Source organism: Muscardinus avellanarius, assembly GCF_963383645.1.
Source record: "Muscardinus avellanarius genome assembly, chromosome: 20".
Taxonomy (NCBI): Eukaryota; Metazoa; Chordata; class Mammalia; order Rodentia; family Gliridae; genus Muscardinus; species Muscardinus avellanarius.
In genome coordinates, this window is record NC_137806.1 from 7,088,586 (window position 1) to 7,115,849 (window position 27,264).

At 46.2% G+C, this 27,264-nt stretch overlaps 1 protein-coding gene across 1 annotated transcript in view; it reads right to left on the reverse strand.

The window, feature by feature from the left end:
• ARHGAP21 (Rho GTPase activating protein 21) overlaps window positions 1-24,232 on the reverse strand; it is a gene marked incomplete at both ends in the record, with an annotated part of 142,686 nt that extends 118,454 nt beyond the window's left edge. Inside the window, one exon of the mRNA XM_080717184.1 lies at window positions 24,155-24,232. Coding sequence (XP_080573310.1) covers window positions 24,155-24,232 — 78 coding nt within the window. The remainder of the gene's footprint in view (window positions 1-24,154) is intronic.
• Between the last annotated feature and the right edge of the window lie 3,032 nt (window positions 24,233-27,264).

Below are 27,264 nucleotides of genomic sequence, written 5' to 3' on the forward strand. Positions count from 1 at the left end.
CACACTGAGAAGCTGCTGGGAACTCAAAACTGAGGACCACAAAACAGAGACAGCAAGTGAGAGAGAGAGAGAGAGAGAGAGAGAGAGAGAGAGAGAGAGAGAGAGAAAGAAGGGAGGGAGGGAGGGCGGGGAAAGGAAAGGAAAGGAAGAAAAGAATGTCTTAAAGCCCAAGCTTCTTTTTATGCTTGACAACATAAGGGAGAAACTTTTACAAAATTAGAAAATCAATCGTAAGCCATACTGGGGGGATCCTGGGGATTGAACCCAGGGACACTCTACCTCTGAGTTATTACCTCCAGCCATATTTGTTTTGTTGTTGTTTTGAAATAGAGTCTTGCTAAGTTGTTGAGGCTCTCAGCAGATTGCTGAGGCTGCCCTCAAACCTGCAAGCCACCAAAGTCCTGGGATCTGAGGTGCACATCCCCACGGCAGGCAGATACCACAACTCTTTGGAAAGTTCATTTAAAATTACAAGAGAAAAGAACTGAACTCCAACATCATTCAAAAGTATAAGAAAAATAACAAGAAACAAAATAGCAGGCCTATGGATGATGAACACATGGAAGATTGCCCCGAAACACACAAAAACTATGAACTGTTACTTCAAAACAAGGTAAAAGACATAAAAAATACAAGATGTGAAAGAACACAATTCCAAACTTCACACACTCAAGATGAACTGACAAAAGCCAGAAAAGGATGAGAAGTAGATGAACTGAGTCCAGAGATCCAACGCACGCTCGAGGAGACAGAGACCCAGAGACAAAGGGGTCTCCTGACATGGGCACCGGCACCCTTGAAAGGAGACCCCAGAGAGCAAAGCACAGCACACGCCCAGACCCACACTCTAATCACACCTTCCTAGAATAAAGTCATGTGAAACCACAATGAAAGGGAACACCTGGGGTGCCGGGGACTATCCCCTAACATTAAAGACACAGTCTAGAAAAATCACTGAACTTGGCTGGGTGTGGTGGCGCATGCTTGCAATCCCAACATTTCAGAGGCTGAGACCAGAGGATCATGGTTCGCGGACAGCCTCAGCTACTTAGTGAGGCCCTCTGCAACTCAGGGAGACCCTGCTTCAAAATAAAGACTAAGAAACCGGGCTGGGGGTGTATCTCGGAGGTAGAATGCCCTGGGTTCCATCCCCAGTACCAGAAAAAAAAAAAAAAATCACTGAATTTGAAAGACAAAAAAAAAAGTCTTTTGCTATCTAAGCAGAAATATCAAGGTTTTTTTTTTTCCCCCATCCTGTAAATAAAGACCAAATCATCAGACTTTTCAACAGCAAAGCTTTATGCTCAAAGCAAACACAATACCCTAGAGCATCACACTGAAGACATCCCAAGCAGCAAGAGTGTCGAGGATTATGTGCCCAGACAAACTGACTTGGAGCTGCGAGGGCCAGGCCGGTACCAACACATGAGAGTCCCAGGAACTGTGTGTCAGCAGCAGAGAACGGACTCTGGGCCATCGAAACAACGAAGGCGCCGTGGACATAAGAGCTGGAGGTGGGAATCAAACAGCTCTTATAACTAAACTCAGAGAGTTAGAGAGAGCACACCGGCACTACTTACACAGTACGATACAGTGAAGCTCAGCAAAAAGGGGGCACAAATGGGGAAAGCACTGGAAACAACGTAAGGGTTCTCCATGGTCACTCACAGGGTAGTACTACACTGTCATCCCAGACCACTGTGAGGCAGGCTGGGCCCACGCTTGCAATCCCACTACCGGGGGCCTAAAACAGGGGGCCGCAGGCTCAAGGATAACCTCAGCAAACAGACTCATCGATTTAGTGAAACACTGCTTCAAATTAAATAATAATAATAAAATAATAATAATAATAATACAGTGCTGGGGGATGTAGCTCAGAAGTTGACTGCTCCTGGGTTCAATCCCTACTACCACAAAAATAAATAACTAGATTGTTATTTGGGGTAAAATTAGATGAGTTTTTTTTTTTTTTTTTTTTTGGTGGTACTGGGGTTCCTGGAAGCCCTTCTACCTCCGGGATACATTCCCACGGGCTACACTCCCAGACCTATTTTTTAACATTTTTATGTGGAAACAGAGTCTCTTAAGCCAGCGAGGCTGGCTTCGAACCAGTGCGATCCTCCTGTCTCCGTCTCCCAAGCACGGGGATTACAAGCGTGCGCCACCACGCCCGGCTTAGATGAGTATTTTGAGGATATACTCATGCCTCTCTGTGTCCTTAAGAACCATATTTTTGTTTTTTAAAATTTTATTTATTTATTTATTTATTTATTTATTTATTTATTTATTGCGGGTCTGGGGATGGAATCCAGGGGCATTTGACCTCCAAGCTACACCTTCTGCCCAATTTTTTATTCTTTTTTTTTTTTTTTTTTTTTTTGGTGGTACTGGGGTTCCTGGAAGCCCTTCTACCTCCGGGCTACACTCGCAGACCTATTTTTTATATTTTTTATTTGGAAACAGGGTCTCTTAAGCCAGCGTGGCTGGCTTCGAACCTGCGCGATCCTCCTGTCTCCGCCTCCCAAGCACATGCGCCACCACGCCCAGCATTATTCTTTATTTTGAAACCGGGTCTCACTGAGTTGCAAAGGGCCTCACTAAGTAGCTGAGGCTGTTTGCAAACCGCAATCCCCTGCCTCAACCTCCCAAATGCCGGGATGACAAGCGTGAACGCCCGGCTTAAGAACCATATTTTTGATCTACAAAAAAAAAAAAAAAAAAAGAATCACAGTCAATACTTTAAATAGATTAAATAAAAATCTGAATTTGAAAAAATGTGTGACTCATGAAGTATCATTATCAAAAAATAATACAGCAAATAAGGCCTACCATCTAATAGTAATTCGTAGGAATATTACTAATAAATTCCTGGTTTTGATCATTATAGGATGGTTATAATGATGCTTATGTTAGGGAAATCTAGATTAAAGATATACGGAACTCAGTACTACTTTGCAGCTTTTCTGTGAGTCTCAAGTTATTTCGAAATAAAAAGCCAAATGGTATGTGTGTGTGAAGGCCTTAGTCAAGTGCCAGGGCAGTAGCAGTGAACATCTCTGGAATCCAGAAGTGAACGGATTGAAAAGTATCTCCACCAAAAGAAAGTAGGCTCCAGAGGTCTAATTCCAGGTCTTGGCTGGAACAGACCACAAATGATGGGCTCTAAAATCACACCGCAGAAGAAGGCTACCAAGGAAAACCGGACTCGTGTCTAAGGACTCCAGAGAAAGGTCAGAGGTCATCCCTGGGCAAAAACGAGACAAAGCCTGGTACGCCGAGCTCCGAAACGCACGCCAGGTACCGAGCAGGAGCACTGAGGAAGGACAGGTCAGGGGCCAGAGCCATACGGACACACAGGTCACTTAAGGTGATGGAGGGACCATTCATGGAAATGGAAGAAGAGCAAGAATACAAAGTTTCATATAATGACTCCATTTTTTATAAAATGGTTTATACTTCCCAAAGTTTTATCTATAATCCCATATTGACTCAGGTTCAAACAGTTCTGAAAGTGAAAACATGTCTTGTAACTCACTGATAGCAAAATGCAACCTGAAATGAGGAAAAGCTCTAAGCCTTTATTTATTCCCTACAGCATAAATATTCAAACATTTTACAGCTTTTTTTTTTTTTTGGCAGCACTGGGGATGGAACCAAGGTACATTCTACCTCCGAGTGACACCCCCAACCCTATTTTTTATAAATTCTTTATTTTGAAACAGGATCTCACAAAGTTGCAGAGGGCCTCACTAAGTAGCTGAGGTTGGCCTTCAACTGCAATCCTCCAGTCTCAGCCTCCCAAATGCTGGATTCCAAGCATGCGCCACTGATCGGGCTTAACAGCAGCTATTTCTGATGGCTGAATGGTTCCCCCAAACCTGCACCATCTCAGATTTCAAAAATCTGAGCACTTTTGAATTCTGAAATACCCAGACATTCTGGATAAGGAGTCACAGATCTGTAGGAACAACAATGAAAATAAGGGCAACTGGACGCAGGAGTCTCAAGGAAGAGAGCAGGAAAGAAACCTCGGGGAGCGAGCACCCAGCCTGGGGCCGGCGAGGCTCGGCCTGGGCCACCGAGCTCAAAGCCTGGAAACGAGTGTGGGGCTGCCCTAGGTGACAACGCCTGGGCAAAGCACGCCGGGCGAGACAGACATGAGCAGACACGAGAAGGCCTGGCTGCTCATGAATCCAGAGGACGTGAATGTGTCGCTTCTGCAAGAAGATAAGGCTGCAAGGTGTGAAAAGTCCAAATACCTTAAATCCTGTGCGAGTCAGCTTTAATTGAACCGTAAGCTTTCACAGAAAGATTTTATGTATGACCAGTCCATCAGTCTGATGAGATGACACACAAAAGATGCCTACAGACCTGTGTGATCCGGTAAGCCAACTAAGCTTCGGGTCTCGGTTCCACATCTTTAAAAGGGGCTGCGGTGCGCGTGGGGAGCTCTGAGCATTAAATGTGGTGACAGAGTTGCTGAGGTGCTCAGTGAGAGTTAATTCTTCTCTCAAGTGCTACAAAATTATCTAAAAGCGACCGTTTCATTGTATATTTCCAGGAAACAAGACATTTCAGTCTAGCACTTACAAAGAACTTAATAGTACTTTAAGACTAAACAAATATTAAAGCTAGTAAATGTCAACAGCATACATACCTAAAATTCAACAGGAATAAAAAATATTACAAGGTTACGAAATGCTCAGAACTGAAGACAAATAAATGCATTTACAAGCTGCATAGTAGAAATCAAAGTCCTACTAACTTTTTTCTGATTATTTATAGGTCGAAAAGTATCAACGACATGGCTCTTCAACAGCAAACCACCTTTCACAAAGGCTTACTGCTCTGGCGACTGTCAATCCACCTCATGTTCTGCATGTTTATACTCAGATGAAAAATTTCAACCAGTCTCTTTTCCTCCCAAAAGTTTAAGATCATTTTAGCGAACAAATTCTGCTAGAAGTATGCTCAGCCAATCTAAGAGGAACAAAGTCATTTTTTCATGATCTTTCCTGTTCAGATTATTTACAGAAAAGCAAAACAACCACTCTAAAATCCTACCAGTTTACAGATTATAAAATGGTAAAGGAAAGAAATTAGCAAAGGCAAAAATTATATAAATGAAGCATACAAACCAAGAATTGATTATAATAAAGTGAAAAATAAGTCTCTGATTTAACTCATTAAAAAGGAAAACTTGGGTGGGCAGACGCTGGCAGGGGCGCCCCTAGGCGACCCCCCTCCCCACCCGGAAGAACCCTGTAAAAAACGAAAAGGAAAAGAAAAAAGGAAAATATCGGAGAGGGGTCAAGGAGGTGGCGGATGACAGGATACTGGAGATGCAGACAAAACTTATCCAAATGAACTGGAAATATTGGAAAAATTCCCTGCTAAGGAGGATTGCTTCTTCTCTACATTGTTAAGAATCTTGGACAGCACTTGTAAGGAGAGAGTCTTTAGCAGAGACCAAGGAGAAAGGCGGTGCTGAAAGTGGTCTCCGTGTTGGCGGTGGAGACTTGTATTCAGAAGCAGAAATCGGAGCCTACCAACCTTATTTTTTTTTTGGGGGGGAGAAATTACACCAAAGGTTGAATGCTACCATCGCGCATGCTTAGGAAGACTGGACAACATTCAGAGCGGAAAAAGAACTTGGGAAAGATTTGAAATGGTGGAGGCAGTGGCAATGGCAGTGGCCAGTACTCAGAGGAGGCAGAGATATGATGCATTACACCTGGAACCTTTGAAGTAATGACCCCAGAGGCAGAATGCTACCACCACCACGCACCCTCGAGAACGTGGGAAAAATAGTTGGGCGAAGAGGGTGCTCGGATTAGAGCCTGCTGAGGGGTGAGGCCGGTGACGGACACAGCAAAGCTGGGATCGGAGCCTGCCATGAGGAAAGGCCGGTGCTGGGGCCACCAAGGCAGGGATCAGAGCCTGCCAAGGGGTTAGGCCGGTGCTGGGGCCAACAGCCGGCATCGGAGCCTTCTGTGAGGCAAGGCCGCAACTGACGCCTCTGAGGCCGGGATCGGAGCCTGCCAAGGGGTTAGGCCAGTGCTGGGGCCAGCGAGGCTGAGATCAAAGCCTGCCGCGAGGCAAGGCCAGTGCTGGGGCCTCCGAGGCCGGGATCAGAGCCTGCTGAGAGGTTAGGCCGGTGCCGGGGCCATCGGCTAACATCGGAGCCTGCTGTGAGGAAGGTTGGAGCTGGGGCCTCTGAGGCCAGGATCGGAGCCAGCTGAGGGGTTAGGCCAGTGTCAGGGCCAGTGAGGCCAGAACCAGGGCCTCCCATGAGGCAAGGCCGCTGCTTGAGCCAGTGAGGTCTGGATCAGTCCACCGGGTAGCCAGGCCACAACTGGGGCCGTCAAGAGTGGGATCGGTATTTGCAATGCGGCATGCACAGAGAAATATTGCAGAAAATTAAAACCAGATGCTTCCCCTAATCAGCAATAACTAGGAGAAAAAGGGCAACAGAAAGTGGTCGAGCTATAGTTAAGGTGACCAATCAGAGGGTATGGAATAGGGGAGGATGGAGCCTCTTTACAAAGCAGGAGGTACATAAACAAATGTATCAAAGTTAATCACCAAACAAGCATGGGATCAAGGGAGGGGGAGGGAATGGGATGGGGACTGGATGAGGGCTAATTGGATGATGTGTGCTTGTATATCCTCTCAAGTCTTATATTCCAATGTGATGTATGATTACAATGTACCAATAAAAATAAATTTAAAAAAAAAAAGCTGGGCGTGGTGGCACACACTTGTAATCCCCGCGCTTGGAAGGCAGAGACAGGAGGATCAAGTAGGTTCAAAGCCAGCCGCGCGCTGTCTTAGGAGACCCTGTTTCCAAGTAAAAATGTAAAAATAGGTCTGGGAGTGTAGCTCGGAGGTAGAAGGGCTTCCAGGAACCCCAGTACCACCAAAAAAAAAAATAAAGGAAAACTTAAGCCAGGCTTGGTGGCGCACGCTTGTAATCCCAGCATTTGGGAGGCTGAGACTTGAGGATCGCGGTTCACGGACAGCCTCAGCTTCTTAGTGAGGACCTCCACAACTCAGTGAGACCCTGTTTCAAAATAAAGAATAAAAAATTGGTCAGAGGGTGTAGCTCAAAGGTCAAATGCCTCTGGGCTCCATCTTCAGACCCGCAAAAAAAAAAAAAAAAAAAAAAAAGGAAAACTTAAAAATACCCTATCACAAATATTAATGTTTCTCAGGGCCCTCAAACCAGTTTGCTCGCAATCATTAACAGGTTGAAATTTTAAAAATAATTATTTAGCTAGAAGTTAGATGATTTATGAGACACAAAGTAATATACGTTCAATGTTGAAGAGTTCAACTATCTGAAGGCGACACCAACTCCCTATTTTCAAAAACCAAAATCTGTGAAAACATATCTTAAGAATCATACAGGCTAAAAGTTTGATTCCCTTACACACACACGCACACACGCACGCACGCACGCAGAATGAGAGAGAGCCTCTGTTATTTTAGCACAAGGCAAGGGGTCCGACACCTCGTCCAACAAGTCCAGTTCTGTCCTTTTAACGGCTGTCTAGTCTTACTGCTTTCCCCTCGTCTGCATTTGGGGCACTGAGGGGTGAGCCCAGGGGCATTCTGTATTCTGCCCCTGGGCCACCCCAGCCCCATTTTACTTCTGAAACGGTCTAAGCTGCTGAGAAGAGCCCCCCTTCGTCGTCAAGGCTGGTCTCGCAAGCTCTGATCCAAGTCCTGGGGTTACGGGAGCGCACCAAGCCTGGCCACTCTGCATTCTTAACATCGCACGTCTGCTTTAATTGAGCCATAAATATTACGGTGTAGCGGGTCAATCTTAAGTGCTCGATTCACAGAACTTCCCAAGTCCGTGTGTCCAAAGAACTCGCTCCGGCCACATCACGAGCCAGGCGACTTCAGGACCGGGCGGCCAGCGTTTCCCCGCGCAGGCGCTCGCCTCCGCTCAGAGCCGCCTGGCCCCGTCACCCACAGCAGTTCTGCCTACTCCGTAACTTCCTACCTTCTTTTGCTTAGCATGGCTTTAGTATGTGTCCACATTGATGCATGACAACACCACAGGCTGCTATTACTGGAAAACGTTCTGCTGTACCAACAGGTCAGTTTTAATCCGTCTTCCTCGTAGTGGACAGTGCACTGCCTCCAGTCTGGGGCTCCAGGAGCGAGCCCTTATGAGCACAGGCCCTACGATCCTGTGTGGACATGCGTTTGGTTTCCCTCGGGAGATCGCCTAGGAATGGAAATGCCCAGTCACAAAATAGGTACCTGGTAAGCTTTTAAAAAAAAAAAACCTGCCAAAAGGTTTTCAAAAGTGTACATTTTAGCCGGGCATGGTGATGCACACTTGTCATCCCAGCATTTGAGAGGCAGAGACAGGAGGATCGCGGTTCGCGGCCAGCCTCAGCTGCTTAGCGAGGCCCTCTGCAACTCAGTGCGACCCTGTTTCAAAAAAATAAAAAGACTAAAAAATAGGGCTGGGGTGTAGCTCAGAGATGCAACGCCCCTGGGTTCCATCCCCAGTAACACACACACGTGCACACACACGCACACACACACACATGCACACACACGTGTACACACACACGCACACGCACGCACGTGCACACACATGCACACGTGCACACACATACACGTGCACACGCACGCACACGCACACGCACACAGAACCGTTTTATAGCAGAGCTTCGGTTGCTCCACATCCCCGCCACAATCTGGGCTGCCATTCCTATTTTCTTTTTAAACCAATTTCCTTAGGTTTGAATAATAAAATCCACCCATCTGAAAGACAGTTCCACAAATCCTGACAAACACGCACACGGGACCACATGACGGAGACACAGAGCACGTCCGCAGCCCTGGCAGCAGCCTCCTCCACCCCACGCGACCGCCAGCCGCTCCCTACCGCCCTGCCGCATCCAGCCAGGACTTTACACACGTGGAGTCATCCATGCAGCTGTGTCGTTAGTGTTTGTGTGTGTGTGTGTGTGTGCGCGCGCACATGCGCACACTAGAGATCAAACTCAAGAGAATTCTATCTCTAAGCTACGCCCCCAGCCCAATTTTATTTTTTATTTTGAAAGAGGGTCTCACTACATTGCAGAGGCTGGCCTCAAACTTGCAATCTTCCTGTCTCAGCCTCCCAGGTCCTGGGATTACAAGCGTGCGCCACCACTACTGACTTCATTCTTCCTTGACTGCTGAGCAGTTCCATTAGAGGGCTATACTATAACTTGTTTATCCACTCTTCTGTGAGTAGACACCGGGCTGTTTCAACCCCGATTGTTAGTAATTATGAACATAAGCATTCATACTAAGCGGGCCAGGCAGTAAAGGTAGGCCTGACTTTCTGAGAAATCGCCGAAATGTCTGCCCACGTGGCTGTGGCATTTCACATCGCTCTCAGCAAGGTGTGAGAGTCCAGCTGTCCCACACACCCACCCACACTTGTTCCCGATGTGAATTCCAGTGGCGTGTGCACACTGACTTCCGTCGCCACGATTACTGATGCTGCTGAACATCTTTGTAGTGCTCACGGCTGTTCATGCAGTGCTCTGTGGAGGCCAACATCCGCCCATCTTAAAACTAGGTTATTACTACTGGCTCATAAGAATTCTTTATGTATTCTGGAAGCAAGCCCTTCATCAGATACATGCTTTGAAAGTCTTTTCTCCCTAACTTCAGACTTTTTAATTAATAGTGTTTTATAAAAAGCAGAAGCTTTTGATTTTGGTGAGGTCTAAATTATCATCTTTTCTTTTCTGGTTAATACCTTTTGTGTCCTATCTCAGAAATCTTTGTCTACTCCAAAGCCATGAATATTATTCATCTTTTTTTTTTTTTTTGGCCATACTGGAGATTGAACCCAGGGGCATTCTAACTCCAGGCTACACCCCCAGCTACTTAGTGAGGCCCTCCACAACTTAGTGAGACCTTGTTTAAAAATAAAGAATAAAAAAAAAAAAAAGAAAAAGTAGGGCTGAGTGTAGCTTGGATGCCCCCAGGTTCCTTCCCCAGTATTGCAAAAAAATAAACAAATAAATGAATAAATGAATGAATGAATGAATATATAAAGTAGCGCTGCTAAGTCCTCAAACTTACTCTTTTTTCAACTACTCTGTGTCCTTCATATTTTCATACTTTTTCTTCTTTTTGTGGAGCTCCACCCCCAGCCCTACTTTTTATCCTTTATTTTGAAGCAGGTCTCACTGAGTTGCAAAAGGCCTCACGAAGTAGCTGAGGCTGTGAACCGTGATCCTCAGGTCTCAGCCTCCTGGATGCTGGGATTACAAGTGTGCGCCCCTGCGCCCAGCTTTCATATACATTTTAGAATGAACTTGCCTATTTCTACAAAAGGGGTAGGACGGCTGGAATTTTAATTGGAACTGAATCGCCCCTAATAGAGCAATATGTAGCTGTCTCAATTTCAGTACTCTTTAAAATATTAACATTATCATATTCTTACTTTTAGATTTCATTTCCTAGTCGCTTGCTATTAAACACAGAAACAAAGCTTGTGTAGTGAGCTTCCATTCTCAAACCTTGGAAATGCATTCGCTAGTTCTAAGAGGGCCGCTTTCCTAGACCAACAACTTCCTTCGCACACAATCACAATGTCTGCAAAGGGGGCTCCTTCCTCCTCTTCTTTTCCTTCCTTCCTTCCATTTCTTTTTCTAACTACACTAAGCAGGGCTTCTAGCATGCTATCAAAAGAGGTACTGAAAGCAGACGTCTCGCCCTGGCGTCTGATCTTAGCAGAGTGCTGTTTCACCAGTAAGTATGACAGCTGTAGGCTTTCACAGATGCTCCCTGTCAAATGGAGGAAAGTTCATTACGTCCTCTTTTCTGAGTTCATATGATTAAAACGTATACTATGTCAAAGGCTCCTAGCACACCTACTGACATACTCCCACGAACTTTCCCCTTAATTGTGTTACTATAGTAAACTGCATTCATTAATAATATGATATACTGACTTTTCATTCTTGAGATAACTAGCTGTGATGTGTTACCCTTCTCATATATTGCTTGATTTCATTTGCTAATATTTTCCTTAGGACTTTTGAGACCCGCAGACATTAGGGTTATTGGTACAAGCTTTTCTTGTTATGTTTTTATCTGGTTGTTACCAGGCTTATACAGACCTAAAAATCAGATGGAAATGTTGCCTCTGCCTTCATTTTCTGAGACTGCATATAATCGCTATCATTTCTTGTTCATCCCATTACGTCTCGTGGTTTCAATTCTGCAATCATTACGCTACCATAAGTGGAATATCTGTTGCCCAATTTATATTTTAATAGGTGTTCCACATCTCAAAAGATGGGACCAAATGGACTAAACATGTGATCTACAGATGTATTATCCGGATCTAGAGTCTTCTTTGTGGGGAGATTTTTAATTTCAAATGCAACTTCTTAACACATGGTGCCATACAGACTTTTGAGTTTCTCAAGTCAGTTTTGGTAATTTTTATCTTTCAAAAAATTTCCCACTTTGTTTAAATTGTCAAATTCATTGATGTAAAGTTGCTCATAAAATTCCTTTTTTATCCTTTCAATAAACGTCTGTAGGCTCTGAACAATATCCCATTTTATTCCTGATATTGTATTTTGTGTTTTCTCTCTCAGTTAAGGATTTCTCAAGTTCAAGAATTTTCTTAAGCTGGGCGTGGTGATGCACACTTGTAATTCCAGTATTTGGAAGACTGAGAAGGATTGCGGGTTCATGGCCAGCCTCAGCCACTTAGTGAAGCCCTCCCCAACTTGGTGAGACCCTATTTCAAAATAAAAAAATAGGGCTGGAGATGTAGCTCGGAGGTAGAATGCCCCTGGGTTCTACCCCCAGTACCCCCAAAAAATTTGCTTAAGAAACCATTAAGTAAATAGGTATATTCCAAACATTTCATCAAAATTTGAAGAAGTCAAGTAGCAACATTCCCTTTGTAAATCTTGTGTTCTGGGGTATGATTATGCTCCCTGAATGTACATGCCTACCTTTTGCCTAGAGATCCTGATTGGCTGAGCACTGGGGGCTCATGCCTATAATCCTAGAATTTAGGAAGTGGAGACAGGAGGATCACAGATTCAAGATCAGCTTCAGTAACTTAGTGAGACTCTCAGTAACCTAGTGAGACCCTGTTTCAAAATTTAAATATTCCAGAAAGGATTAAACGTGTAGCACAGAAGTAGAAAGTCACCGGGTTCAATCGCCAGTACCACAAAATAATAACAGATAAATAAAATTAGGGTTGGGGTATGGCTCCGAGACAGTATGCCCCTGGGTCAATCCCTGGTCTCAAAAGATCCAAACACAACGTTTGAATAGCTTGAAGAGTCAAAATTAAAAACAAAGATTATCTTGGCCAAATAAAAATACAGTGAAGAGTTGTAGCAGCAGTCAAGGATTAAACAAAGAAAGGACCTGTGTTCCTGCGCATCTAGGGCAGATGCAGTCTAGTGCCCACAAACTGGCTGTCAGTCTCTCGAGCTGGCTGTGCTAGTCGGGCTCAAGCCATCCCAAAGACAACCCCAAAGGCAGCTTGTCCTCTCACTGAATCCCCACAGCACTGATTTTAACCGGCTCCATGTTTCGCTGGTTATGTTCGTTGCTCTTAGGGAGCAAAGACTCGTGAAGTCAGAAACACAGCAGCATTTTAAAATATTCAGAACTCTGAACTATTTGGGCACCTAAGAACCACTTTAACAATATAATATGGGCCTGGATCTCTGTTTAAATGGCTTAATTTCAGCCAGGCATGGTGGCGCACGCTCGTAATCCCAGTACTTGGGAGGCTGAGACAGGAGGATCATGGTTCACCGCCAGCCTCAGCTACTTAGTGAGGCCCTCTGCAACTTAGTAAGACCCTGTTTCAAAATAAAGAATAAGAAATAGGGCTGGGGTATAGCTCAGAGGTAAAATGTCCCTAGGTTCAATGCCCAGCACCACAAAATAAATAAATAAATAAATAACTTCATTTCAAAGCCAATTAAAAAAGCTAGATCTTTCTATTAACTCTCCATAGCACTGCCTAAAGGAAGAGAGAAGTCTCATCCTCTCTAGTATTTCTTCTTCTATCAATACAGTCTACAGCTACTTTCTAGTGTCTCTTGGCAAAGAGAGCTGAAACAGTTGGGTTCAAACTTCATTTCCTGGAAGAAATGCATGCCCTCATATGGAGCCATCAAAACCATGAGTTTGTTTAAAGCTTCTGCAAGTCCTGGGAACTCAGCTTGCTCTCCTCTGAGATCCCTACGTATCCACCTGGACTGCACTTTCTCATCTGGTAACTGGCCCCACTGGCTGTCAGGTCCTCCCACCAGTTGCTCTGCTCCTCCTCCATCACTTTACTGACCTAAGACATCCTGCTTCTTTTGCAGAACTGACGATTAGCCATTGCAGTTAATTTTAATCATATTATCCAATTCATGGCAAAATCAGTGAGATGGAAAGACAAGACTGATTCAACTGACAGAGGGAGAACTGCTGTTGGTATTAAAAGAGGAAGGGCATACAGGGGAATCGCTTTATTAATAATCAGTTCATTAAGCCAGGCGAGGGTGCACACGCTTGTAATCCTAGTACTTTCAAGCTGAGACAGGAAGATTGCAGGTTCCTGGCCAGCCTCAGCAGCCCTCTGCAACTTAGAGATCCTGTTTCAAAATAAAAAATAAAATAGGGCTGGGAGTGTAGCTCAGAGATTGAACCCCCTGGGTTCAATCCCCAGCATCATAAAAAAAAAATAGTTTATTATTAAAGTTTTTGTTGGAATGATTTCTATAACCGTTCACAATGTGTATTTAAAGAGCATCTCCTGTGTATTTATTCTTCCATTGAACTTTTCTATGTTCAATAAAGAACTAATATGAAAACATGATTACAGCATGCACAAAATAAATTCTTGTTTTTTGCTGAAGGAAAATCTATACGTTGCTATATAACACCGACAAACTGCTAATGATCACCCAGATCCCCCCAATTTAAATTCCTAGCAAAGCAGAAATCCCCTCTGCAATACATCCGACTTCAGCAAGAACACTTCAACGTCACTTAACTTTTAATTTTAAAAAATTCTTCTGAATATTAGGCTAAATTCCTCTTCTTCATTACAGCCTTGAAAAATAGCTCTGGACTGAGCGTTTTTAAAGCTTCTTTCCTTCCATCTAAAGTTGGGTAAGATCCACATACACCACCTTTGGACAAAGGTGGTCTGTGATATATTATTAATGAAAACCGTTAAATGAAGGTAAACTGACAAAACAACTTCCTAACAGCATTATTATAATAAAGATCTGATTTAAACTGGATTCCCAGAGTATTTTCTTTCCCTTCTATCCACTAGTACACAATATAGTTCCAGAAGCCAACGTGCAGAATGGAAAGGAGGGAACAGATCTCACTGACTAAGCTTACTCAAGTTCTTTTCTTTTTTTTCCTCAGTACTATGGATGGAGCCCAGGAGCATTTTACCTTTGAGCACCATCCCCAGCCCTATTTTTTATTCTTTATTTTGAAACAGGGTCTCATTGAGTTGCAGAGGGCCTCACTTAGTAGCTGAGGCTGGCCACAAACCACGATCCTCCTGTCTCAGACTCCCAAAGGCTGGGATTACAAACATGAGCCACCATGCCTGGCTTTACACAAGTTCTTTTAAATACAGAATCTTTATTTTATTTATTTATTTTGTGGTACAGGGGACTGGACCCACTGACATTCTACCTCCCAGCCTACACCCCCCAGCCCAATTTTCTTATTTGGAAACAGGGTCTTGCTAGGTTGATAAGTTTCACTAAGTAGCTGAGGCTGTTCTCAAAACTGTGATCTGCCTGTCCCAGTCTTCCAGTACTGGAATTACAGGCATGTGCCACCACGCTCAACTTCAGGATCTTTATTTATAAGGAAGATACTGAATATTGAAGACTTCTAGATGCAATATATAAAAAGTGCCTATTAACCCCAAAATTAGAGTCCGGAGTGGTGGCACACACTTGCAATTCCAGTACTTGGGAGGCTGAGACAGGAGGATCACAGGTTCCCAAACAGTCTCAACTACTTAGTGAGGCCCTCTGCAATTTAATGAGACCCTGATTTAAAGTGGAGAATGAAAAATAGGGCTGGGGGTGTAGCTAAGAGGTATAATACTCCTGGGTTCCGGCCTCAGTACCGCAAATAAATAAATAAATAAATAAAATCCCAAGATCAAACTAGCTAAGCCATATCCAGAAGAAACGTCTAAATGTAAAAGTGAATCCAGCTTTGTATCCATTGATATTTAAGAATATGCTGTATGTTATAATTAGAAGGAAATCAAGATGTTCTTTCCCCGTTTTTTTCTTTTTGTGGTACTGAGGACTGAACTCAGTGGCATCCTACCTCTCAGCTAAAACCCCATTCCTATTTTGCTTTTTATTTTGAAACAAGGCCTCACTACGGTTGCTGAGGCCCTTCTTAAGTTCCTGAGTCTGGCCTGTGATCCTCCTGTCTCAGACACCTCCCTAAGCACCAGGATTATGGGCAAGGGCCACCACGCCCAGCTAATTTTGTGTGTCTGTGTGTGGTGTTGGGTATTGAACCCAGGGGCATTCTACCTCCAAGCTATACCCCAGCCCTATTTTATTTTTATTTTGAAACAGGGTTTCACCAGGTCCATGAGAATCTCACCACTTGCTGAGGCTTTCCTGGAACCTGTCATCCTCCTGTCTCAACCTCCCAAATACTGGGATTACAAGTGTGCACCACCATACTCAGCTAAAATGTTAAGAACATAGATCCTCTTAGCCAGCCAGGCACACACCTGTGATTTAAGTACTTGGGAGGCTAAGACAGGAGGAACTAAGGTTCGCAGTCTAAGCAACGTAGTGAGACCCTTTCACAACTTGGTGAGACTTGTTTCAAAATAAAAAATCATTTAGCCAGGCGTGGTGGCTCATGCTTGTAATCCCAGCATTTGGGGAGGCTGAGACAGGAGACAGGAGGATCGCGGTTCGTGAACAGCCTCAGCTACTTAGTGAGGCCCTCCGCAACTTAGTGAACTTAGTGAGACCCTGTTTCAAAATAAAGAATAAAAAACAGAGCAGGAAGTGTAGCTCAGAGGTAGAATGCCCCTGGGTTCCATCCCCAGATCCTCAAAAAAAAAAAAAAAAAAAAAAAAGCTGGACGTGGTGGTGCACGCTTGTAATCCCAGCATTTGGGAGGCTGAGACCAGAGGATCACGGTTCGCAGACAGCCTCAGCAACTTAGTGAGGCCCTCTGCAACTCAGTGAGACCCTGTTTCAAAATAAAGAATAAAAAATAGGGCCAGGGGTATAGCTCGGTGGTCGAATGCCCCTGGGTTCCATCCCCAGACCCGCAAAAATAAATAAAGTAAAATAAAATGGCTACCTTTATTATATATATATATATATATATATATATATATATACACACACTCACACACACATACATATATATATATAAAATAATTTTTTAAATGGGAGCTGGGGATGTAGTTCAAAGGTACAGTGTCCTGGGTTCAATCCCCAGCACCCACACACACACTGCAGGTATATATGTACATGTTCCCTTAAGGCATAGTAAAGATCACTGTGGTAAACAAAAATGTAGGCTGTCAAGAGACTGTTTTCATTATGCTACAAGAAGGACAAAGAAGGTGTCAGATTATCAGAAGCAGTGCACGCATGGGCTCCGCATGACGACACCAGATGTCTACTCAGAGCGCAGATAAGCAACAGGGTTAAAAGGCTGTAAGTAACCAGCTCTGCACCAAGAACCATCCAGTATCGAGAGAAGACGAAGCCACAGCAGCCGGCACCAGAGAAAGCTCAGAGCGGCAGCTTCCCCTTTTCTGTCGTGAGTTTGTTCTAGTCTGTTTAAATGCTTTCTCCGAAACAGATGAATATTCAGAAATATTAAATTCAGGTTCTTGATTCTTTTACTCAGAGTCCTACAAAGTAGAATTTCTTGGATATTAATAGACTCCTAGAAGGAAAGAGATATGAAAATTTTCTATTGCCTCAATATCTTAAAACTCTGGTACAGTCTTTGCATCTGTCTTGCAGAGTATTATAAAAGCACAAAACGCCATCTTCCAGGTCTTCTTATGAAGTAAACTATTTGCACAATACTCTCCTTTTTGAAAACACGGCCACAAAAACAACAAAGCTACCTTGGTAAAAGCAATCCGAAATGGAGCTTTTGCAAACATGTCATTCTACTTCAAACTAACAGAATATTCAGAAAGCGTACAATATTTTGAAGTCGTTTAAAGCTTCAAGTTCAATTAAAATTAGATAAATGCTAGGACAATCTTAGAGCACAGTAATCTTCCATTTAGTAATCTAATCACATCAACCAGAAAGAAAAGCAAGTGCCCGCCATATGGTCCTTCTGTAAGAGAAAACAGCGGCGTTTCAACAGGAGCACGCGAGCATCTTCCCAGCGCCACACTGCCGTACGTAGCACGCTGTTAAACAGAGCAAGGCGACAAGTCCAACAGAGACCAGGGGACTGAATACTACTCTTGTTCTACATTACTTAACCTGGTAGTAACAAAAGAAATGGAGAATATGGAATCAAGGCGCAACGGGCTTCAAAAAATGCTCCACTTAAGCAAAATGAATGCTAAGGAACCAACAATTTACGGAGACATTCTCCCTGGGATGTGGGCATTCACTCTGTGACCGTCTTATCTCCTGACAGATCCTGCCTGACACATCCACTCCAGACTTCTGTGCAGCGCCACTTAGTGAGCGCTGCTGCCGCCGACTGCAGCCCTCCCTTCCCCAACTCTGGCAGGCACAAGGCTTCTGCATGCAGTGCTGTTCTGACATTTTGATTCGGGCATATGAAGGAACACACATTTAAATTAAAACAATAGTGTTATGTTACACTATAACTAGTCTAGAATGAAACCTAGGCCTCTAAGAAAGAAAATACGCTTTTTTTTTTTCTTCCTGGAACTAGGAATGAAACCCAGGGACATTCTACCTCCAAGCTATACCCCAGCCCTATTATTTTATTCTTTATTTTGAAACAGGGTCTCACCAAGTTGCAGAGACCTCACTAAGTAGCTGAGTGCTGGCCTCAAACCTGCGATCTTCATGTCTCAGCCTCCCAAGTACTGGGATTACAATGTGCGCCATGTGCGCCACTATGCCTGGCTGAAAATACACTTTTTTTTTTTTTTTTTTTGGTGGTACTGGGGTTCCTGGAAGCCCTTCCACCTCCGGGCTACACTCCCAGACCTATTTTTACATTTTTATTTGGAAACAGGGTCTCCTAAGCCAGCGCGCGCAGCTGGCTTCGAACCTGCGCAATCCTCCTGTCTCTGCCTCCCAAACGCGGGGATTACAAGCGTGCGCCACCACGCCCGGCTGAATAATACACTTTTTAAAAGCTGATTAAAGTCGGGTATGATGGCAGACCTGTAATTCCAGTAACTTGGGAGGTTCAGACAAGAAGATCACAGGTTCAAGGCCAGCCTCAGCAACATAAGAAGGCTGTCAGCAAATCAGCAAGACTTATTTAATATATATATATATATATATATATATATATATATATATATATATATATATATATATAGATATATGGCTGGGGTGTAGCTCAGAGGTAGAATGCTCCTGGATTCACACCCCAGCATGCCACACACACACACACACACACACACACACACACTGATTAATAAGTCCTGCATGGTGACAACAAGCCTGTGATCCCAGTACTTGGGAGGGTGGGACAGGAGGATCAAGGGGCCAAGGCTAGCCTCAGCAACTTAGCAACAGGAAGGAGGCAGGCGGGGAGGGGCGCTGCACCCGGCTTTGCAGATCACTGTCAAGGCTCTGCCTGGAGGAATCGAGCCAAGGAGTGATAGGATCTGATTTATATACAAATGGGCTGCTCTGATTATTGTATGGAGAATGGACCCAAGGCCGGCAAGGACTGAAGCTGAGGCCAGGTACGAGAATCTGTCATAAGCGAGAGGTCCGGAAGGGTCATCTGCTATTGCTAGAGATGAGGACAGGAAGGTGCAGGCCTGGGGAGGGGGAATCTGGCATGGGATATAAAGTGGAGGTTCTGAGTGGCCAGGTCAGTTAAATATAGAAATCCAAATTCCAGAGACAGAAGTATAAGTCAGGGCTGGGCACATGGTGGCGCACTTAGGAGGCTGAGGCAGGAAGATCTCAGGTTTGAGGCTAGTCTCTGCAATTTAGCAAGGCTCTCAATAACTTAGTGAAACACTGTTTCAAAATAAAAAATAAAATAGAAGCCAGGCTGGTGGCCCATGCTTGAAATCCCAGTATTTGGGAGACTAAGATAGGAGGGTCCCAGGTTCAGGGCCAGCCTCAGCTACTTAGTGAGCCCCTCAGCAATTTTGTGAGACCCTGTTTCAAAATAAAGGATAAAAAATAGTGCTAGGGCTATAGCTCAGAGGTAGAATGTCCCTGGGTACCATTCCCCGTAGAATAAGTCAGGGGTAGAGAAACACACACATACACAAACGTGTGTAGTGTATATACACATAATACATACATATATGAATTATCAATGTGTTTGATATTTAAAACCATGTTCTTCCTCTGTGTGTATAGGAAGAAGAGCACCATCCTGAGGCCTGGTGTGTATAGAGGCGAGGAAGCTGAAGAAACCGCAGAGACAGAAGGAGGGGACCAGGAGACAGGAGACCAACAAAGAGAGCAGTTAGTAAATCTAAGTGAACACTCAATAAAATTCAAAGCCTTTCCTGCATATCCATTCATTCGTCCGCCCAGCAAATATTTACTGGACACTTACTCTGTGTGTGTCAGACAGTGTGCAAGCACACACGACCTCTGCTCTCAGGGGGACCACAACCCAGGGGTGACAGAGAAACGGCCTTGTGAAGCTGTTCCCAGCGAAGCGCAGGCGTCTCGGGATAATGCACTAGAGGCAACTAATGTAGCCTTGCTGGGTTGGGGAGGCTTTCCTGCGGAGTGATGCGGAAGACCAGAGTAACGCAGCCACGGAGGGGAAGGATGGAGGAGAGTAGAAAGAAAGCACTGACCAGGTCAAGTTCAGAACAGGAAGTACAGGAAAAGTAACAGGTGAGACAGCCCAGAGTACCGAAGTTCTTAATACTTTTGAGGAGTTTGGACTCGGCTTCAAAGGCAATGGGGACCCTTAAACGTCTCATGTGGGCGTGTCATGATGGGCTTTCTGTTTCGGGAGGCTTCCTGACTGTGCTAGGGGCCCAGCTCTGGAAGGCAAGGCTGAGGAGCTGCACAGAAGCCTGTGTCCGTGTTCATCAGGGAGATGCACCTGACCGCAACTCACGCAGCGGCCGTGGGATTTGAAATTCAGACCCAGGAGAACCAGGACAGAGGAGAGTCAGGGATGATGCCTTGTCTTTGAATTGGACAAGTAAGTGGATGGTAGCTCTGCTCAACTGAAAGCACCACCGGCTAGGGGAAGGTGGGCGGCAGGGGTAGGATTTATTGCGCTTGCAATGCCTGTGGGTCAACACAACACTGGCCAGTAAATAGACCAACTGGTCTACCAGCCTAGAGGTCGACCAGTTATAGCCTGGGAGTCACCGACTTACAGATGGATACCACAGGAAAGCATAGACTGAAACCCAGCAGAGAGAACAGAGAAATGGGAAGGCTTGTTTTGGTTAAAGCTCGCATGAACCAGGCAAGCAGTTTCCACTTCCCTAAGAACCCTATAATAAGGAGAAAGAAGAAAAGAGGTGGAGGAAGAAGGGGCAAAAGACAAGACAGAAGGAGGAGGGAAGGAAAGAAAGCCCGAGAAGGAACATGAGAGTCTGCCTGCGCAAAAGCAAAATGTGTATGTAGTATTCCAGAAAGACAACCCAAGCAGGATTCCATACATGCTCACACACAGAAAAATTATTTAGTGTAACATTGTTTAAAACCTATTAAAATTATTTAGTGTTAGCCGGGCATGGTGGCGGATGCTTGTAATCCCAGCATTTGGGAGGCTGAGACCTGAGGATCGAGGTTCGTGGACAGCCTCAGCTACTACTTAGTGAGGCCCTCTGCAACTCAGTTTCAAAATAAAAAATAAAAAATTGGGCAGGGTATGTAGCTCGGAGGTCAAATGCCTCTGGGTTCCATCCACAGACCCAATAAATAAATAAATAAATAAATAAATAAATAAATAAATAAATAAAATTATTTAGTGTCAATATTACTATCATTTACACTATTCCATAAGCAGCCAATAAATATTTTCTATTAGCTATAAATAAATGCATAGAATTTCATAGAAATAATAGAATAATCGGCCTAGGTGAAGAAGCAAAATACAAAATGAAATAAGATAATCAGAAACAGTAAATATACTTTTTGAATAATACACAGTGAAAGTGCTAAAAATTCCAATACTGGCCAATACTGTGGACTACAGACAGAAAGTGAAATCAGTCTTAAAAATGGGGAAAAAATTGTTGATCTAGAAAGCTAAGGGAGTGTTTTCCCTTCTTTGGCTTAAAAATAAATAAATAAATAAAGCAAGTCAAACTTTGAAAGCTGAAACTATTCGATATGGAAGAGAGTATCCTATCACAGATTCAAAAGAAGAGTCTATACAACCTGAGTGGTTTTGTGAGCAGTCACTCAAGGCTGTCGGAATGCCACATGGGTGGGAACACACAGCTATGAGGCTCACAGTGAGTGAGACCAATCTGAGTAACATCTTAGGTATAAAGCACACACATCTGTGCAAACACAATCATTACTGTATAATGCCACGACATATTCTATTAAATTACTACAATTCCTCTGAAGGGGAATGTTGGTTACTTATTTTAGAGTCTTCCAATATATTCTGGGGGGGGGCACCTCTATTAATTCACACAACATAATTAGATTGAATATTTAAGATAAACAAGAAATCTCAGATTGTTTTCAAGAAAGCAAGTGCTCTTGTTATTTGCCACATTTATTTCTTCAATCCCACAAACTTGGGGCTGATTAATAGCATTACTATTGCGATATATATGCTTGTCTTCTGGTTAAACACACACACGAATTTATGAATCATACACATGTACATCAGAGGTATCCGTCCACCAGGGATAAATCAAGACCACAACCAAACGGAGGCAGTAACTATGCACGTTAGCCTCCCTCCCCTCCTGGAGGTTATAAAATACTATCTGGCTACATACAGCCTCTTTATTTCTATTTCCACAAATAATCTCAGCAAAACATCTGCCTATTCTTTAGAAAGCCAAACATTACAGTTTAATATCAAACTCAAGTATTATTTAAACTCTTTAAACAAGCAAAACACAGACAATATTGTTTTCTACTTCCCAAACTAGAAACAATATAGCCTAGACAGCAGTAAGGTCCAAATGAAAACAAATTTCACAGCTCTCAAAAAAAAAAAAAAAAAAAAATAACTGTCACTGTTAATAAAAGCCAAATGTGCATCTAACCAGCACACCCTGCTCTCTGGCGAAGGACAAGATGTATCTAAATTGCTGGTTGGTGCATCCCTTAAATGATGGGGGGGGGTGTCAAATAAACATTAGTACTTGCAAATATAATGCAAATAAAATGCTAATTAAAGTATTCCCAAGACAAAGACAAATAAGGCTTCAGGACTCCAGTACATGTTATTATGTAAGAAGAATACACATTAGGCAAGCCCCAGGTTGAAGGCAGGCCTTCCAAAAGGAGTTATTATGGTTTACTGCGATCAGAGGATCCTGGCGGCACACTCAATCATGCTTTTTACCTACAAGCAGGTGTCCACAGATGTCAAGAAGTAGAATACTGATTCTAAATGTACATCTAGCCCAATGAAACTGTAGCTCCCGGTGTTTTCTGCACGAACTTTCCATTTCAGTGTGAAAAGCAAGTTTCTCTGCATATGTCGTGGACCAAAATTTATCGTCTAATTCGTTTTGGTTAAAACAGCCACACTCACACACTTAGAACTAGACTTGTTTCGAGGGCCACGATGTTAAAATTTAATACGTAATGAGAGCCAAAAGAGAGAGGCACGAAGGCTCACTTGGGGGTGTTAGTATCATAGACATTTCAATAAAAATATAGGTGTCTCAAAAGTAAAGTTTAAAGGATAATAATATTCAGAACTTGGGGGTAGGGGATACTGGAGATTAAACCTCAGAGCACTCTAACTATGGGCTACACACTCATCACTATTTTATTTTTTATTTGGAAACAGGCTCCCATTAAGTTGCTGAGGCTGGCCTGCGATCCTCTGGTCTCAGCCCCCCAAGTACTGGGATTATAGGCAAACGCCACCACGCCCGGCTTTGGCATATTTTTTAACTAGCCAATTACAGAAACCATACATAGACACACACAAGCAAATGCAATACGCTCGTTACAGAAAGAAACTCCAAATATGCCAATCTTCGAATACAAAGAGAAAGCAAGAAAAGATACAAGAAGGAAACGAGGTGTATGGGTGCTATAAATCAATGGAGTTTCTATGATTTCTCTTCTGCCTGCTTAAAACAATTTCAAGAAAGCTGGAGCGAAGTCTTCTAGGCCTTTCTCAAGATGCTAAAGAGTAACGCAAGCCACCTGCCACCCCAGACAGTTCACAGAACTCCGGAGCCCTGAACGGAAGGGCATCAATAAAGGGCAGAGGCATTCGAGTTCTCAGGGAGTCGGAGTCACAACAGTATAAAGCATGTCAAAGGCTGTGTTTAACCCGTCCCTGGGAAAACACTTCTTTTTCTACCCAAAACAGAGAGGTTCCAAGAGCAGGCAGAAGGCCCTTCAGCAGCAGAGACGGCTCCAGGTGCGACAAGCATACCATATGCCCTCTCCACCTGGGAGGCCTGAGCCTGATACACACGCGCAGAACGTGGGCGTCCACCAACAAGCTCAGCCTAAAAACACCCAAGGGTCTTCTCGGGCTTGTAGTATTCAGAGTACCAGAGGGGGGTGAATTCTACACTTCCTGAAGGGGGGACCTGTCAAAGGCAGGGAGGGACCTGTTCCTGCAGAAGAATCGCTGGAAGTCCCCGAAACCGAAATGGGCAAGCCTTCACCTCCTTTAGGCGCTCAAAGCCCCCGCAAACCCTGGGTGGCCCTGCGGCAGGGGACCCCCTCCGGCACGATGCTCGGACAGGGGCCGCCCCGCCCCGCTCTGCCCCGCGGCTTACCTCGCAGGCCGGGCCCCCGCAGGCCTGGAGCGGGTCACCATCTCCCTCCGGCAGCCCAGTCCGACGTGCGGCCATCATTTCATTTCAAACGGCAAAGAAAGGCCAAATCCCTGGGGGTCCACATGGGGGGCTCGGTGGGGCACGCCGCCGCACACCAAAAGGGGGCGAGCTCCCCGCGCGGAGGAGCGAGCGACGGGCGGAGAGAAGGTCGCAGCCAGCCGCTTCAATCGCACTTCAGCTGACTTCGCCCTCTTCCTCCATGTCTTCAGACTTCGGGGGGAAACAAAGGCGACAGGTCTCCTCGCAGCTGGGGCCAACTGCAGAAAGCCGTCCCTCCTCCTAGCGGGGCGACTCCCGAGGCCCGGGGGGAGCCGAGCGGGTCTGGCCAGCGCCAGCTCTCGAAGATCCTTCCTACAAACAGGGAGAGGTTGAAGGGCATGAACTTTCCCCAGCCGCCGATCCTGGGCCCGGCCGCAGTCCACGCCAAGTTCGCGCGGCCACTCGGAAGGCTACTTCGGTTCAAGACCACGACCCACGCGAAAGGAGGAAGGAATAATCTTCACCTGCAGCAAATTTAAAAAAAAAAAAAAAAGGCTACAGATTCGGAAAGGGAAGGGGAGCGGGATGAGAAACCTCAGAAATTCCCAGCGGTGGTGTCAAACACACTGGGCTGTTCTGCAGGCTGGGGGGGGGGGGGGATCCCAGTTCAAGTGCATTTAAATGCGTGTGTTTCCTGGGCAGGGCGGCGCGGTGCAGAGCCCCGCCGCGCCCGGATACGTGCTCAGGGAAGTCTGCTCCCCACCGGGCTGGGGGGTCCTCGGGGGCGCCGGCCCGCTCCCCGGAGCAGCAAACGAGCGCCGCCCGGGCGGCTCGGGCGTCCGCGGCCGGCGGCGGCCCCGGCGGCGGCTGTTTTCCTCGGCCCGCGGCGGGGCGGGGTGGGGACGGGCCGGCGGCTGGGACGCCGCTGCCGCTGCCGCCCGGCATTCTCCTAAAACTACATGGACGCCGCCGCGGCCCGAGCAACCTGATTTCGTGGCCGAGCGCACGACGGCGACGCGGCGCCCTCCCCGCGTCCCGGGGAAGGGAAAAGAAAACGAAAAAAAGAGCCAGGCGGCCCGCCGCCCCCCGCCCCGGCGGCCTCACCTCCGCGCCCCGCCGGCGCGCTAGGCCGCAGGCGCGGTGAATATTCATGAGCGGCGCCCCTCCTCCAGCCGCGGACCCCGGCCGGCCTTTGTGCCGCCGCGCGCACGCGGCCTCCGCCCGCCCGGGAGGAGGAGCCGCCGCGGCCGAGCGCTGACAGCGCCGGCCCGGGCCGCGAGGTGCGGACGGCGCCCCCGCCCCGACTGGCGGCGCGCCCCGGGCCGCCGGGCGTCCCCTCGCGCCCGGAGGGTCCAGCCGCGCGCGGGCGGCGGCGGGCGGCGCGGCGCGCTCGGTCCTCAGCCTCCGGGAAAGCCCGCAGAGCCGCGGGCCGGCGAGGAGGCGGCGGCGGCGCGGCTCCGCCACCGCACCGCGGGTCCCCGCCGCTCCGGGCCCGCGCCCCGCCCCGCCCCCGGCGCCTCGCCGCGCCCGGCCGCGCCCCCCGGCCTCTCCCGCTGCCGGCCGGCCAATCGGAAGCCGCGACCCGAGAGCGCGAGCCAATCGGGGGCGGCTGGCCCCGCCCGGGCCCCGCCCTCCGCCCCGCCCTCGGGAGGCCCCGCCCCTCGACCTCCTCTTCCCACCCCGCCCCGCAGCTCCCGGGGAGGCCGGCCGGCTCCCACCCGGGTCCCGCCCGAGGGCCGGAGCCGGACGCGGCGGCGTTTGTCACCGAGTCACTCCCGAGCTCTCGCCGTCCTTCGGGACTCCCTGCCCGCTCTCCGTCCTCCCCGCCCCGCGCTCCGGCTGGTGCGGCTGAGGGTCAGTTCTACCCTCACTTGGGCAGGGGGCTGCCCGCTATTGTGTCTTATCATCCAGAGGGGAAAAAAAGGAACAAAACCTAGAAGCTAGGGGTCTTCTTTTCCACCTTTTCCTTCTTTCTTACCACACTACCTTCTATTTTTTAATTTTTATTTATTTATTTATTTACTTATTTATTTGGTGGTACTGGGGTTCCTGGAAGCCCTTCTACCTCCGGGCTACATTCCCAGACTATATATATATTTTTAAACAGGGTCTCTTAAACCAGCGAGGCTGGCTCCGAACCAGCGCAATCCTCCTGTCTCCGCCTCCCAAGCGCAGGGATTACAAGCCTGTGCCACCATGCCCTGCACCACACTACCTTCTAAGGACTCAGAGCTAGCCAGACGTGGTGAACGCCTCTTAACCCAGCATTTGGGAGGCTGAGACTGGAGGATCCGGTTCAGGCCAGCCTCAGCTACTGAGTGAGTCCCTCTGCAACTCAGTGAGACCCTGTTTCAAAATAAAGAATAAAAAATAGGGCAGGAGGTGTAGCTCAGAGGTAGAATGCCCCTGGGTTTCATCCCCAGTACCACAAAAATAAATAAATAAAAATAAGGACTCAAAGACACCTCTGCTCCTGTGTTTGTTTCTTTTGTAGTACTGGATATTGAACTGAAGGATGTTCTACCTCTAGGCTACACCTCCAGCCCTAGTGTGTGTGTGTGTGTGTGTGTGTGTGTGTGTGTGTGTGTGAGTTTCTGGGAACTGAACCCAGAGGCATTCTACTTCTCAGCTACACCCCCCAGCCCAATTTCATTTTTATTTGGAAACAGGGTCTCCCTAGATTGATGAGAGTCTCACTACTTGCTAAGGCCGTCCTTGAGCCTGTGATCCTCCTGTCTCAGGCTCCCAAGTACTAGGACTACAAAAGCATGTGCCACCACACCCAGCTCCAGCCCTATTTTTTATTCTTTATTTTGAAAGAGGTTCTCAGTAAATTCACAAGGCTGGCCTCAAACCTGAAATCCTTCTGTCTCAGCCTCCCAAGTACTGGGATTAAAGGTGTGGGCCACCACGCCTATGTTAAGGTCCTGTTGTTGTTTTGGTTTGGTTTGGTTTTTGTTTGTTTTTTCAATACTGGGGATTGAACACAGGAACTTTCTACCTCTGAAATACACCCCCAGTCTTATTTTTTTATCCTTTATTTTGAAACAAGGTCTCACTGCGTTGCAGAG